Here is a 15,131-nt window from a genome sequence, read left to right on the forward strand (position 1 = left end):
TGTTTATCGATTTATTTCAGGCTGCTTTGCTGGTTTCTTGTATTTGTTCAATGCTTTAAATGGTACATCCAAAACCATCAAATTAAGACAACAAAAAGATGATTGTGCGGTGTGCGGTAAGAGACAAACAATTACTGAACTTGGAGACTGTAAAGAATTATATGGGTGTTCAACCAGAACATGTGTAAGACTATTAATTAAAAAAAAAAAAAAAAGAGACAGGTTGGAAGGCACATTATTTCTAGATAATGATTTTGCTGGGAATGCGATATCCGTTTGACTTAATTCTTTTCCTTGTCAAATATAGATATCCTTGCTCAAGCAAAGGAAAGAAAAACTCGTACAAATTCCAAGGATAGAAGAAAAGATTTTATTTAGTGATGTAAGGCATTGTTTGTTGAAAAATAAATCATAGAATTAGAGCTTTTAAATGTAGTAAACTGCCTTTTATTTCGAGAACAAAAGGAATTTTTGACATGAAGTATTTAATGAACAAAATATAACTAACAATACATATAACAAAGATTGTATAAGGCAACTGAAGTCATTATTTAGCGAATTCGATGTTACTTTCACTTAAATGCTAATTAACAAGGAGCATTGCTTGGGTTTGTATATATCGATTCAAATAGAAATAAAAGCAAGTTGCTATGTCAGTAGCTTTCAGACCAAGATGCTGACGGAAAATGATCGTATTGATCCATATTCTTATTTCAAACTCAGTGAAAACAGTGACAAGAAGCCAATTTTGATAGATACAAGATGGCCTCACGAGTTTAGCATTGGGCATCTACCAAATGCTATCAGTAATTTCACTAATTTATTTTGGCATACTGATGTATTATATTGGGCATTCTTTTTGATATTAAAAGAAACTTATGATTTTCGAAAAATAAATCTCACTAACACTTTCCAGATATACCGATATTAAAACTCTGTTGTTTAACCTCAGCAGATGTGGTGCGCGAATTAGAAGCAGACATCAACGAAATGAGAGATAGAGGAGGTTTAGTTTTTGCAGTTGTGGACATAAATTTCTTTTCTTTTTTCATCTTATTCAACCTTCCATGTGAGTTAATTTTCTTCAGAAGTAATTCTTACATTTTGGAAATATTCAGGAACAGAGTATGTTATTAAATATGAGTATGTTATTAAATATTTAAGAAAAAAAGTGTGAAGCTAGTTTCGTAAAGTTACATGATGGTCATTCTAAGGCTACTGAAACATAAAGTGATTTTTGCGTTGGAACTTCAATAATTTTTATGCAAAAGAAATGCAAGTGGAATCCTTGGAGTCAAAATGGAAATTTCTGTTTTCCAAAAAGAAAATCGGTACAAGAATGTGTGACTGAATATGACAACATCTAAGCGTTAATTCGAGGGACTCTGAAGTTCGTGAAATGTGTAGGTATTCTGAGTGCTGAGTTTCGGAGAAGGGATCACTGGGTTGGTCCCTTAGTCGTATCTTGCCGAAAAGACTAATATCATGTCAGAAATGTGTTTTAATCTCTGATCTATTTCATTCATTACCTTCGTGTATTTTGCAGTTTACGTGATTTGTCGTAAAGGTGAAGATTCGCAAATAGCTGTACTGTATTTACGTAAAGAATTTGCTGATTCTTTGGTTCCCTTCAAGGATATCAACGGTGGTTATGAGAATTGGTCGCAAGCTGTTGATAAGGATTTCCCAATTTATTGGAACACATAATTTGTTCTTGTGAATTTATGTTAAATTCCCAAGTTCCGTGCTCTTCGAAAACGTCTCAAACTAGTATTTCTTGAAGATCGTCTAAATACCTTTCCGGATAAATTCAGCAATTGATTCTTGCTCAGGAATAAGATGAATTTTATTGACGAAACTTTGCAAGTGAACTCAATTAATAAATTCACGAGTCAGTTTTCTTTCTGTTATGTTTGTCATATTTTTTAAAACATGGAAGTCATTACCTCACAAACTCAGCATATTTTTGTTTATCGTTAATTATTGTTGCATCAATATGAAATTACTGTTTTACTTATGTTGTCATACCATTCTTAATATTTCTAATTGCTTTTTCAAACAATTATTGTCATCGTCACTTTAAGATTTAAACTTCAAAATTAATGTTTGCTTTCATTAAAATTTTCTTTGTCCAATTCTTGTGTTAATGAAATAAAGCTTTGTTTTCGTTTTATCATTAAGTATATTAAAGTTTTCTTCAAATATTCAGAAATATTGCAGAATTGACCTGGCAATTTGATAGGTGCAATGTGTTTCGTGCTTGTGTCTTATACTGGCATGGAACCTGAATAGGTCACTTGAAGGTGATCCCTGATGTAATCTCCCAAATCATAGTTTATGACCGTAGGAGGTTTTCAGTGGTTCGTTTCGCTTATCTTCGGTCTGAAATATGACACCAGTGCATCAGCACACAAGCAAAGATTCTAAGTGCGGTTTAGGTAACTTCGAAGACTGGATTTGTTGCTGATGAGTGGTAGAGAATATTTTTTCACAGTTTGTTTCTAGCAATGCGCGAAATATGTACTAAAGTTTACTGGATTGCCAGAGAAAATAGGAATATAGTTACGTCCCAGTAACTGTTTTAATTTCAGTTATTGCTTTTAATCATGAAGAAATCAAGCAAATATGGATGAATAGTAGTTCACTGTTGAGCAACATGCACCACCTAGAAGCACAAACAACCCATAGAATGCAATCAATGAATATACATATAAATGATTTTATCCCACGAGTGACGAAATATCAGAATTAGAAATGGAGTTTGTCATTTCAGATGCTAATAAGACGCGTTCTTTACACATTTTGATTCAGACACATAATTGTGCAGCATGGCACAGTGTTGTAGCACACACTTTCCCACCGTGTCTACTTAACACTTCTGCATCTATAGCTTTCCTAAACCATTCTAATCGATTAACTTATCAGTGTTTACCAACCCTCACATTCGCAAACTCCAACAACAGTTCATTCAAGTTTAAATATGTAAGGAATATGGATGACTGTACTGTACATGTTGATACAATGGTGTATGTGTGTGTGTGTATATATATATATATATATATATATATATATATATATGTATACAGAGGGTATCTACATATCGATTTCTCTGGTTACAGTGCAGGGAAATGGAAGCAACATTAGCTTCCAAATAGTGAACTCCACTAAACAGTTTGTTGTCTCTCTATCAGTGACACCACCTCGTCACTTTAGATAGTTCTGCAAGTAGTATTCCACCCAGTAGTTCCACTTGTGTTAGCAAATACTTTGCAACTTGAAGTCCGGAACTAAAGTACCAAGGCTTTCATCTTAAGTACATGTAAGGAACATTTAGAAATGATAGTTTATTCGAGAAATTGGATTTCTTATTTAATGTTTTCCCTGAAGCTATCATAGAAGCCTTCGATTTTAGGGGGAGACTGTCAGGTACATTCTCATTATAAAGTGAAATAATACAATATGTAAAAATTAATAATTAAGACCAGTCTTTTGGTAGACCAGCTGCAAAGCTGTCATGCAAACCTAGAACAATATATTGTTCTTGAAGCCGTATCCAAATTACTTCTTAGTTTTTAAGCGCTACATAACACTACTGGAATATTGAGGTGATCAGTGTGAATTAGACCTAAGCTACTGCAAAAGATTCTTAGGATCGTACTTTCCGTTTGTGATTCTAATAATTACAAACATTTGTGTCTTCTAAATTTGACTTTCAAAAATTGGTAATTTTAGTATCTGGCTGTCTTATCGGAAATAAATTTCAGCGTGACACAGGAAGGAAAAAACTGTTCCATTAATGCGTTGGAATATGCTATGAAATAAAAATAGAAGACATTGGTGATTATAATTTCGAATAAAATTGTTATGCTTGTGTCCATGTTAAGTTAGAAAGGTATAAAATGCTCCCTCCAACCTCCCATTTACACTGTTAATTCATTCAACACCGTTTTGAAGCAGAATATCATAAAGCCAGTACTCTTATTTACTGTGATTTTTCATCAGTTTATACAGAGTGTTTCTGTCTTCTCTTGAAATTAATTCATGCATTGTAAATGGTTGAGAAGTGGCCACACGTGTTGTCGAGATCTGAAAAACTCCATCTCCATCAATCGTAATATGTTTGGAAGGTAGGCAGCTAGGCGCATACGAGCAAATTCTGCCTAGTTCATGCGTTTATTCATAGTTGTAGGGTTCAGGAAAAAGAAGTGGAAAAGTCAGGGAAATCAGCTGATCATTAGGAAAGTAGTGGGAGTTGTAAACAGTGACTACTGATGGACAATATTTTGAGTATTCATTAATGTTAATGCATGGTATGAAGTCGCCTGTTTTAGTGAGAGTAATAGCTCTTAAGCGAGACGGGTACGACATGTGATGACCCTCCATGAAGTGATCGACTTGGACACATGTCTGTGTACTCTTGTTGTAAGCGTCGCTTGTGAAGCATCAATAAAGCCAGAAATCGCCCAATAGGCCTACCCTTTCTCAACTAGAAAACTCGGCAAATAGTAAAATAGGACTGTTTCAATCGAATAATTAGAACGGCGGTCCATTCTGTTTTCAAAAAGGTAATCAGGGACATCCACTGACAATGGAATTATAAGTACGATTTTTGTTCTAATCAGATCCTCATTCTCCTGTATCTTTCCGTTTTCCTTTCTTTTCTATATTGCTTTTCATGAAAATCCAAATGCACACTTAAGTGTCATCTCCCTTCATTTTTGTTAATCATTCTTTTATCTAGACACTTCCAATGCTTGCGTCCTTTCTTGCTCAATTCATCTTTGAGGACAGTTACTGCATTCCACTCTATCAACCACTGAATTGTTCGGCTTTGTCTCGATTTCCCAGATTTTAAAGCTCTAACAACATAAGGCTTTACAGAAATGCTCACTAATGTATGTCGATCGATAACATTATATGTGATTCTTTAAAAGAAGAAATGGAACGGTATATAGTACGTACCATTACTGTTTTGCTTGCCAGACGTAGCTATTTTTTCTAATCATTTCAGTCAGTGGAATGTTACTTTTTTATTTAACAAACCAATAGTTTATTACTTTTTCTCACTGCAACCTGTGGAGTAATAACGTCTTGTTGATATCAAAAATAATGTTCTGAAAACTGGATAATTCCATTCAATTCTTCTGTCGGTTGGGTTAATGATGATAATCGATCATATAGCAGTGACTTTGGCTTGTTTGGAACTTTTGGCCCGGATCATGATAGGATGTCTGGGTTGGGCTGTGAGCTGATATTTGGAAAAGTCTGTAATTCCAAATTATACATGAAAAAGGAAGAAAGTAATATTGGATAAAAGAGAATTTGAAGTATAAGTTATGTAATCCTCGAAATTTTATTCCTTCTTTTGATTTAAACTGAATTTCAAGTTGGAGAAAGCTTCACTGATCATTGGAAGTGTGGAGAAGGCTTCATTGATAATTGGAAGTGTACTACTCTTGCATATCCAATGAACGTTACACCCGTAACTTTTTAAGGACTCGTTTACTTCAGTAAGTCACATCTTTTCATTAAGAAAGGGTTAAAAGTGGTCGACTACATGCGTTGTTCAGGAATGCCACTACAAAAGTGTTGTCCTTATTAAATCGAGATGACGGAAAAGTGTATTTCTTTTAGTTTGTGAACTTATTTCATTTGTTTTGATATTTATACTCGTAGCTCACTCCAATTACAGCGTGCAACTCTGGAAATATCAACATTTTTGTTAACAGTTCACTTGCTTTCACATGTTCCAAATGGAACCTATTCCGGAGGAAGATCACGACCTCGCTTCATTTTCACCTGCACATTCTGTTAAGCATGAAAAGAAGTCTCGATTAACGGAAGTGTATACATCTGAACAAGTAGACACTCTTGTAAGGTATGTTTCATTCTTGTGAAGCATGGATCTATATTACATCAAGCGATGCAATTCATTAGCTGATAAGAGTGAAAATTGGTGTTTTAAGCCTCTGAGGAGTGCGGAATATTGTTACGGTTAGCATGTTTTTAATATTCCTTGCAAGTTGTAATATGATATACGTCAGAACTGCTTTTTGAATTTTCAATAAATGTTGCAGCACAGTACCTCAGTCATCAGTACCAAATACATGGAAGCTAAGGAAGAAAGATGAACTAACACATTCAGTGTATTTTTTTTTTTTTTTTTTTTTAAATACGAAACAAATCCAAAATTAGTTTTGCTAATTTTCTGGATGGTGTCACTGTCATTTGAAACAGTTTTTATAATTTCTTGTACTCTGTAATTAATCAGTTTACTGATCCCACATTGCTCCAGTATCCCTTCAACACATTTGTCCGAAGCTTTATCTGGGTCAACTAGTGCACGCGGCTCGACGTATTCTTATACTTATGAATCGCATTATGATGAACCTCCCGATGAAGCAGTACCCGGTGTTTGTTTTCTAAATAAAGAATTTAATGGTGACATTGAGCGGCATTCATCTCAAACAAAAAAAGTTCGGCTTTATCGTATATCTTTTACCTGATTCAATTTCTGAGATATCTCTTATTATCATTTATTCAATATTACACTTTATTTAGCATCATTGCTGACTCTGATGTATTAGGAATAATACAGGTGATAGCAGTTGCATAAATTATTATTTTTTGGAAAATTGTAGATAACTCGCGTTACAAAAGTAACAACAACCAGATCGGTGCGCCATTTACCTGTTGCTGATGAAGAAGTTGAATATTTTTTTGATGCTGATGGAAGTCCATTACCGTTTACACGTATTACTCAGCCGTATGAACATGGTAATCACCACTCATCGTGAAAAGGATGACAAATCTACAAATTTTAAATTTAATATAATGCATTTTAAACACAGTAAATCGTTTCTTTTGGTATTGATGCTACTGCAGATGAAGATAGTTCCTTCCAACATGACGTTGATTATGATGCACCACCACCCGCACCAAGTTCTTTTAATGAAGCTGAACATTGTGCTTCACGGGGTAATTTTTTTAGTAGTGCATATTTATTCTGGATTATTTTTGAATTCAAGGATTTTATCGATATCTTTATTTCGATGTGAGATTAACAGTGTTTGAATAGTTTTGAAATAAGATATGTATGCCAAAAGCTTTATAAAAACTGGCATGTACTATTTACCCTGGAGAACTGGAATTGAAACCATGTACAATTTAAAATTCAGATGTCGGAAATAGAATGGTTTCAGTCCTGCAAGTCTCACTCTATAGGAAGATCATACATATATTCGATTTGATATGTAGTCATCACACCATTGCTGAGAGGTGTGACTATTTATGATGCTAATCAATTCATTTGAGAAAAGCTATTATATGAATAAATTCTTCAGACGTTCCAAATGCTCCAGGCGTTCCAGAGATTACTGATGTGACTAGCTATGATATTGGTTTGACATGGCGGTGTCCAGATATGCAAGGGAGAGCTGGCTCTGTTATTGGTTATCAGGTAATCTTGCACAGTCAGCTGGATTTATGGTTTAGTTCAAATGAGGCTTTTGTTCAGGTTGAAATACGTGGGGTTGGAACTTCTGAATGGTATCTCTCTCATGAAGGTCTGATCAAAGGAAACAGGTTTAGAAGTATGTACTTAAAATCACTGTGTAGTTTCCACAATTTCATTTTTGTTTGCACTGTGCAAGATATTGTAAAGAACTTGCATTATGTTTTATACTTTTTACAGAAAATTTATAATATTTTACACCTAGTTTTTGTAATTAAACTGATTGTTTAAAAAAAAAAAAAAGAAAAAGAAAAACTCCGGGATATTATTTAACTTCTTAACTTATGGTAATGCGCTTCCAGTAAAAGATCTCAATCCGAAAGTCGAATATGAAATAAGAGTCGTTGCTGTTAATTCGGCAGGTCGTGGTGTACCTTCAGCCACTTCACAAAGTGTGCAACTGAGATTGGATTATGATTCACATTCTGATTTTAGTAAGCTTATGCTATTATTTGATAGTAATTTACAATTATATTGAAGTGTATGATTCAATTTCTTCAGATAGTTGGAGAGGAACGGCTCCTGGTCGACCTTACGTGTTGCTGCTTGATTCTGATCGCATTGTGTTGGAGTGGGCGCCAGCAATGGCAAATCCTGGATCTGCACCCGTTGCTGGTTATGAGGTGAATTCTGAACTTAATTTGGAATCACTGTGTTGTTGATGAAGATTACTGGATTACATGAAAAGAAAGTGTCTGAAAAAACCCAGAGTTAACTTATTTCAGTGATTTTTAGTGTTTTTGGATATCGCTGATTTTTCAAATTTACTGAATATCGCTAATTTTTCCTATGCTTATTTTTACTTTGTTAGGTTAGTTATCGTGCAGGTGGCAGTGACTGGATGCAGTCAAATGATTATCTTATAACAGCATGCAGAACTGAAGGTTTGAACTTCATTTAATATGTTTGTGTTCCCAGTTAAATATTATACCAGTTGTGTTTATGTCCTGTCATTAACATTCTCTCAGAAATGGAATATATATAACATACTGTATATGGCCATAAAGGATTTCATAAACGGTCATTTTATTCATCATTAATTATTTCATCAGTCAACTTTTTGGCCAGCAATATACAGTTTGATAATTATTTAATATTTCTATTTTAACTGTCATTCGGCTTTGCAGTACTGAATTTGAAGCCGAATGGAGAATACGAATTTCGAGTGGTGGCGAAAACTGCTGATGGGCCGTCTAAACCAAGTCCGTCGTCTGGTTTTATTCGACTGAAACCGCCTGTTCCATCTCGCATTCCACCTACAACAAAGGCAGAAAGTAGCTTTTCTCCTCCTGGACAACCACAGGTTCGTGAAAACTCTCACTAGGTTAGCGGTGCTGGTAAAGTTTCATTAATACAACCAATATAGGTAAAGTTAACAACAATGCAAATTATCGGGGGAGGAACATGCATTTTATTTCTTCTATCTCGGGAGACAGTGAACACGTTTTTGATATCGTCATAACTACAATACATATGTTTTTTTTCATTTTTATAGATAGAGGAGCTTGAATTGAACTGGGTACGCCTGCATTGGACAGAAGGTGGATCACCAGATAATCCACCGGCATCATATATTGTTGAATATCGGGAAGTTGGTGACCCGCTCTGGTATACCGCTACAACGGATGTCTATATCACGTCCTATACCGGTAGTTTTAGAAACGTCCTTTGTTTTTACCTTCTGATGGTCTGAAATGATTTTTCCGGAACAGTCCAAAATAAGATATTTTATCGTTAAATTTTTCTTAAAAATGAAGCATCGTGTTTCAGTGGAATGCCTCCGTCCAAATTCCACTTACGAATTCCGCGTAGTTGCACGTGCTCGTGATGGTAATGTATCTGCACCTTCAGTAGTTTCTGATGTTATACAACTACGACCGTCCATCAGATCTGGAGTCTTGCACGGAGTTCCAGCAAAACCGCAACCACCAGAATATGTAGACTTCTGTGACAGCGACCGTGTAACACTCTGCTGGTTTCCAGCTGCGAGTTCTTTACCAATACAGGTAAAGTTAACAACAATTCGAATTATCAAGAGAAAAACATGCAATTCGTTGCTTCTACCTCTGGCAGCCTTCAGAAATAGTTTTTGATGCCTTCCAGGGCTATGATGTTGAATTCCGAGATCATCAGCAGGATGCTGCTTGGTACAAGGTTAATGAAATGCTTATTCGCTCCTGCAAAATGACAGGTATTTTACATCTTTTCATTCTTTTCCAAATGTTATGTGATCAGTTTTGCTGAAGCGTACCGTTGAAATAGCTGTTTTCAATCCATCATTCCAAAAAATTGATCAAACTTAGTTGTTAAAATATCAAGATTTTTAATGCACTACAACTAGGAGACCTATTGTCACTGTGCTCAGAAAACTGATTGTATATTATAGCATTTGGATGTTTTTTGCAGTTGGTGATCTCATACCAGGTCATGAGTACCAGTTTCGCGTTATAGCATGTAATTCTATTGGATACTCAATACCTTCAGATCCTTCTCCTGGAGTACACATAGGAATACCTTGCAGTAATTGCTTTACTGATAGTTCTTTTTTTTTGATAAAGATGATTAGTTTGTTATTTTAATAAAGTGCATTGCTGGCTTTATGATTTTTCAACTTTTGTTTTAAGATGGCAACGAGTGTTATGTGGAAAAAGCAAGTTATGGAGCTGTTCCGTTGCTTCAAGATGAAATTGTACGCGAATCGCCACCTCTGCCTGATCGTGATGATTCTCCACCACCGATACACAGAAAATTTCTTCGTGAAAGAGACGGTTGTTAGTTTTTCAATATGTAATGTATATTATATCTTGGTTTTGAAGTATTATCTAATGTATTTTTTAAATGCTAGTAGGTGCTCTAAAACTTTCAGTACACTGGAGAGATCCAACGCTGAGGGAGGTGATTGAGTATTTGGACAGTGCAAACAAGGTCGAACAACTCAATGCGTCTGGCTACTTGCAGCATTTAACTTATAATGATAATGCTATTAAGGAAGAGACGAGGTAACTTTTCCTCTGGAAAGCTTTTTCATGGTTCTTCATGAAGTTACTTAATTCATTAAAGAAAGTTATGAATAATTTTTGCTTCAGGTAGAGATAGCAATTTGATTTACAGAGAATTAGATGGTATTCCGAGACTTGTTCGTTTACTTGGTAGTGATGTACCCGATATACAAAAAAACGTTTGCGGTTGCTTGAAAAATCTATCATTCGGGAAAGAAAATGATGAAAATAAGGTCAATCTGTTTTGTATAAAGTGATATTTGGGACGAATCGGAGTTTCTAGAAATGTTTGAATAATGTAACACGTCAAAAATCCTGCAAATTTGAGATTTTTTTTTTTAGCGTGCTATTAATAACGCAGGTGGAATTATTGCTTTAGCGGCTTTATTGAGGCACACTCACGATGCACAAGTGATGGAAGAAGTCACTGCTACTCTGTGGAATCTCTCAAGCTGTGATGTAAATATTTTAACTATGATTTTGAAATAACTTGTGATGTACGTTTATATGAGTTCCTGAAAGTAAATAGAATGATAAATTTTCAGGAGTTGAAACCAATAATACTTAGTCAAGTTTCGGAGCCAATAAATCAACGTATTGTTGTGCCTGGTTCTGGATTGACTGAGAGTAATGCGGAAAGTGGAAGCAATATATCACATAGTATCAATATGTTTAAAAACGGAACTGGCGTTTTAAGGCAAATTTCTAGTATTTTAAAGGATTTTGCAGCATCATTTTGCAAAATTTTAAACCATCCTTCCTATAATGAAATTATTTTCGGCGAATATTTGGAATTAGAAAACGTCATAGATTTTCAGGAATGTTTCGGCTGCTTCCTCAAGTGCCCGAAAAATACTTCGTGGATGTCCTGGTTTGGTCGAAAGTCTCGTACACTATTTGCACGGTGCAGTTTCAAGAAACCAGATTGATGCACGTACTGTCGAAAATGTTGTGTGCACTTTGCGTAACCTCAGTTACCGGCATGTTTTATTTCACTTTAAAGTTTTACTAAGCAAAAAAGTTACAGTGACAAACAGTTTGTATTTTCCTAGAATCCAAGAAGTAAAGGACAAGAATTACGATCCCAAAGCTGATTTTAAAGCTACGCAACGAGAGCGCGGTAAATCAGCTCCTTCAGAAAGCCCCAAAAACAAGAAAAAAGAATCTAGTAAAAAGAAGAAAATAGGACAACATACTGCAGTAAATGTTTCAGAAAGTATGGTGGTACGTTTTTCGTATTTCTTTTCATTGTTCTTAATAATGTATGTGATGAGAGGAAAGCATTGTGACATAAACACCCAGTTTTCCTTTTGTTTCTTTCCCGTTGAGTTTTGCATCAAGTCATAATTTATGAACGAATAAGATCAGTTCTAAATAAAAAGCTTTTAGGGAGCAGAATTGTTATGGCAGCCGCAGCTGGTGAAATTATATCTCAAGTTGCTACAGGAAACGTCGAACCCTGAAATTCTGGAGGTAATATTTCTGAATACAAGTTTGAAGTCATCATTTTACTCCTTTCTTTTGCTCAGTACGCATTCACTGAAATCTGCATGTTCTGTTGCGATTAAGCCTGAAATTACTGTTATTCATTAAGAAGTCTTGGTAAATATGGCTTTGTTAGGCATCTGCTGGTGCAATACAGAACCTTGCTGCCTGCCAGTTCGAGCCATCAGTTAATGTCAGGACCTGTATACGCACAGAAAAAGGTTTGCCTGTGCTTGTGGAACTATTAAGACTGAATGACGACAAAGTTGTTTGCGCTGTAACAACAGCTTTACGAAACCTATCGCTTGATCAGGTCATTATTAGCATTTAATTGAAATCTGTCAAATTTCTAATATTTTTGCTTCTAAAAATCAAAAAAAAGTATTCGTTGAGTTTTCCAATCAGTATTTTTGATTAAGTTTTATATGATTTTTAGTTACATAGTACAAATGCAAGATGCATCTGTTGCAGCGAAATCGCGAACTGATCGGTAAATATGCAATGAAAGATCTAGTGGCAAAGCTGCCTCGAGCTGACCAACGATTTAGAGATCCAAATGTGAGCGATGCAACAATTGGAGCAATTTTGGGCATATTATTTGAAACTGTCAAGCATTCTGCAGACTTTACAAGGTTCTAATCTCTCTAGATTTTTCCAGTGATATTTATTATGAATGTTATTCTCACTTAGAAATGAAATGAACCTATTCGTTATTCCAGAAACATTCACGAATGTGGAGGAACTGACCGACTACGAAATTTAGCCAGTTCACATCCTATGTACAGCAGTCGCATTTGTAAATATGCATCACAGGTTGTCTACATTTACCCTTCCTTTTTTTTCAATTCGTTGCAAGAAGCAACTAACAGTCTTGTCTGTACATTCTCCGATAGATTTATAACTTCAACTAAATAGATTTTTGAATCGGCACCAAATAAATAAACAGTAGACATTAAAAAAAAGGCTGCAAATAACTGAATGCATTGTATAACGTCTGATATTGTTGGGGATATCTCGCAGGTTCTTTACTTGATGTGGCAGCACAAAGAACTTCATGATGGCTTCAAACGAAGCGGTTTGAAAGAATCAGACTTCTATTCGGGAACAACAATTCGCGCCCGTGATACAACAACACTTTCTCGACCAATATCATCGCAAGGCGCTGAGCGGCCAACACATTTAAAAAGTGAAAATCTCGATGACAATGCGAACGCATGCGGTATCGGGCGATATGATACACTGGATAGTAGGGTGTGCTGATTAATGATTGTTTTTTAAAATATGAAACTTTCTTGGCCTAAAGTCATGGCCTTCCTTAAATGTTTGGGTTATAACAAGTATTTCCTTGTTATTTTGACAGACTTATGTAAAAGTCATCCCTATTTTAGTATCTATTTGACAATGACCTCTTCTTGCAGGCCAATGCAGTAAAAGGTTGTGCATATGGCAAGACTTCGCCAGAGATTAATTCGCTAAATCTTTACAAAATCACAATACCAGAATACATTAATTTAGATCCTTTAATGAAGTTTATTATTCAAGGGAATAGTAATGCTAAATCTTATTCGGCTAAGCTAGTACGATAGTGTCCAGAATTTAATATAATGCCAAGACAAAACACTGTTCAAATTTTTTTATTGTCAGCTGTATCGTTAAATAACTAAATTCTACTTGAATTTGATAAAGTTTGGCTTTTTTTTTTTTTTTTTTTTTTGAGGAACCCACTTTCCCTACATTTATTTACTTGAATACATTTTATCTTCTTACCATCTTCTATAATTATATTTCCTTTATCACGTGAATAAGAGTGACTCTAGGTTAATAAGAATTTTAAGGCTGGTGAACCACTATACGCTTCGGTACACAAGCGCAGTGAACGTTGCGGCTCAACGGGTGGTGATAGTTGGGTGTGAACAAAATTTGTATATGTTATCATTATTCAACAGCTGGAACGAATAAGTTTGCAAGAAATTTAGAACTAATTTTGTTGAAATGATTCTGAACCGATGATAGCACATTTCATATTATTGCATGCCATACTGGTGTTCATTTCTTATTTTAACAGATATTGTTCAGTGGTACTTTTATTCGCCATTAAGCCACTAACTGTTATTCCTTTGTGCTTCATTCATCTCCGTTATTTAAAAGTACGGTTTTTTTCTTTTTATTTATTTATCAATGATTTCATAAAGGAGATTCATCTTTTCCACTAGAAAGCTTGTATCTTTAAAATTTCGATATTTAGAACCTCTGAAGAAATTAAAACCGTGTAAGACGAGATCTCTATTATTACTATGCAACTAACTGAAAAGGGATAGTGCAAGTTGATGATTTTGAAGATTTTTAGATTCGTCGGTTTCGAAAACTTCACTTATCAATTCTTCTATACTCCTTCAACCACTTATCATCTTGGGTCAGAAAAAAAAAAAAAAAAAACCAATACTTATTGGTTTTTCTTAGTTGATTGTAGTTAAAGGCAATCTTTATGCTTTTTTTAATATCGCTGATAGATGGGAGATATGTTGTTTATTCCTTTTTTGAGAGAGAGAGAAAAGGCAATATTTGCTTCATTTTAATGTTTTAATAGTACGGCGTATTCAGTTTCCAGCATAATCAAGGACTTATGTTTTTATATCTCGTTTTCCATTATGTTATCTGGGGTGTAACATTTTTCGCTGCTCATAAGGTTGTGGATATCTTCTTTTACAGTGCTTGTTGTTGATATTTTCTGTATTTTTTTTTCTTAATTTGGTCATTGTTAATTATCATTTCAAATTGATATTCAACAACGATGATGATTTCTCAACAAATATGGTAATTTTATGGTCAGGTTGTTCAATCAGTCGTAATACTTCACATGAATTTTGGTGATAAAAAAAACGACTAAAAAAAAATTTGCAAATAAGTTATTTCCTTATTTTCTCAAAATTGAAACACTTTAATACTCGGAATATTGCTTAGAGTGTTATCCTCATTCACTTCACTTAAGGTTTCCGTGCTTTATTGCCCATTATAGTGTGTATATTTTGGGTTATATGTTCTGCTTCCAGAAATTTGCTGTTTTGTATTTTCGTTTACCAATGAATTATTACCATATTTTGAACAGTTCCAGATCTCAAAGTACAGGAGTTAAT

General features: G+C 34.7%; 2 protein-coding genes across 3 annotated transcripts in view; both read left to right on the top strand.

Annotated features, from left to right (window-relative positions):
• Bma-moc-3 (Uncharacterized protein) overlaps positions 1-1,707 on the top strand; it is a gene marked incomplete at both ends in the record, with an annotated part of 3,357 nt that extends 1,650 nt beyond the window's left edge. The window contains 4 exons of the mRNA XM_001899317.2: positions 21-184; positions 668-806; positions 917-1,006; positions 1,547-1,707. Coding sequence (XP_001899352.2) covers positions 21-184; positions 668-806; positions 917-1,006; positions 1,547-1,707 — 554 coding nt within the window. The remainder of the gene's footprint in view (positions 1-20; positions 185-667; positions 807-916; positions 1,007-1,546) is intronic.
• Positions 1,708-5,744: 4,037 nt separating this feature from the next.
• Bma-jac-1 (Uncharacterized protein) lies at positions 5,745-13,910 on the top strand (the record flags this gene model as incomplete). Of its 2 annotated transcripts, XM_043073675.1 has the most annotated exons (28): positions 5,745-5,878; positions 6,078-6,146; positions 6,296-6,476; positions 6,642-6,777; positions 6,886-6,978; positions 7,344-7,459; positions 7,517-7,592; positions 7,816-7,947; positions 8,015-8,136; positions 8,325-8,397; positions 8,641-8,816; positions 9,009-9,162; positions 9,284-9,519; positions 9,617-9,704; positions 9,920-10,033; positions 10,138-10,284; positions 10,380-10,512; positions 10,625-10,745; positions 10,855-10,971; positions 11,058-11,209; positions 11,331-11,492; positions 11,565-11,736; positions 11,902-11,985; positions 12,134-12,310; positions 12,469-12,629; positions 12,717-12,810; positions 13,018-13,248; positions 13,833-13,910. In XM_043073675.1, the coding sequence occupies 28 exons, from the start codon at positions 5,745-5,747 to the stop codon at positions 13,908-13,910; spliced, it is 3,729 nt and encodes a 1,242-aa protein (XP_042929609.1). The 2 variants fall into 2 exon arrangements, with proteins under 2 accessions (XP_042929609.1, XP_042929610.1); XM_043073676.1 differs by lacking the exons at positions 5,745-5,878; positions 6,078-6,146; positions 6,296-6,476; positions 6,642-6,777; positions 6,886-6,978 and having other exon boundaries at positions 7,424-7,459.
• Positions 13,911-15,131: the final 1,221 nt, after the last annotated feature.

The sequence above is a fragment of the Brugia malayi genome (genome assembly GCF_000002995.4).
Source record: "Brugia malayi strain FR3 genome assembly, contig: Bm_v4_ChrX_scaffold_001, whole genome shotgun sequence".
Taxonomy (NCBI): domain Eukaryota; kingdom Metazoa; phylum Nematoda; class Chromadorea; order Rhabditida; family Onchocercidae; genus Brugia; species Brugia malayi.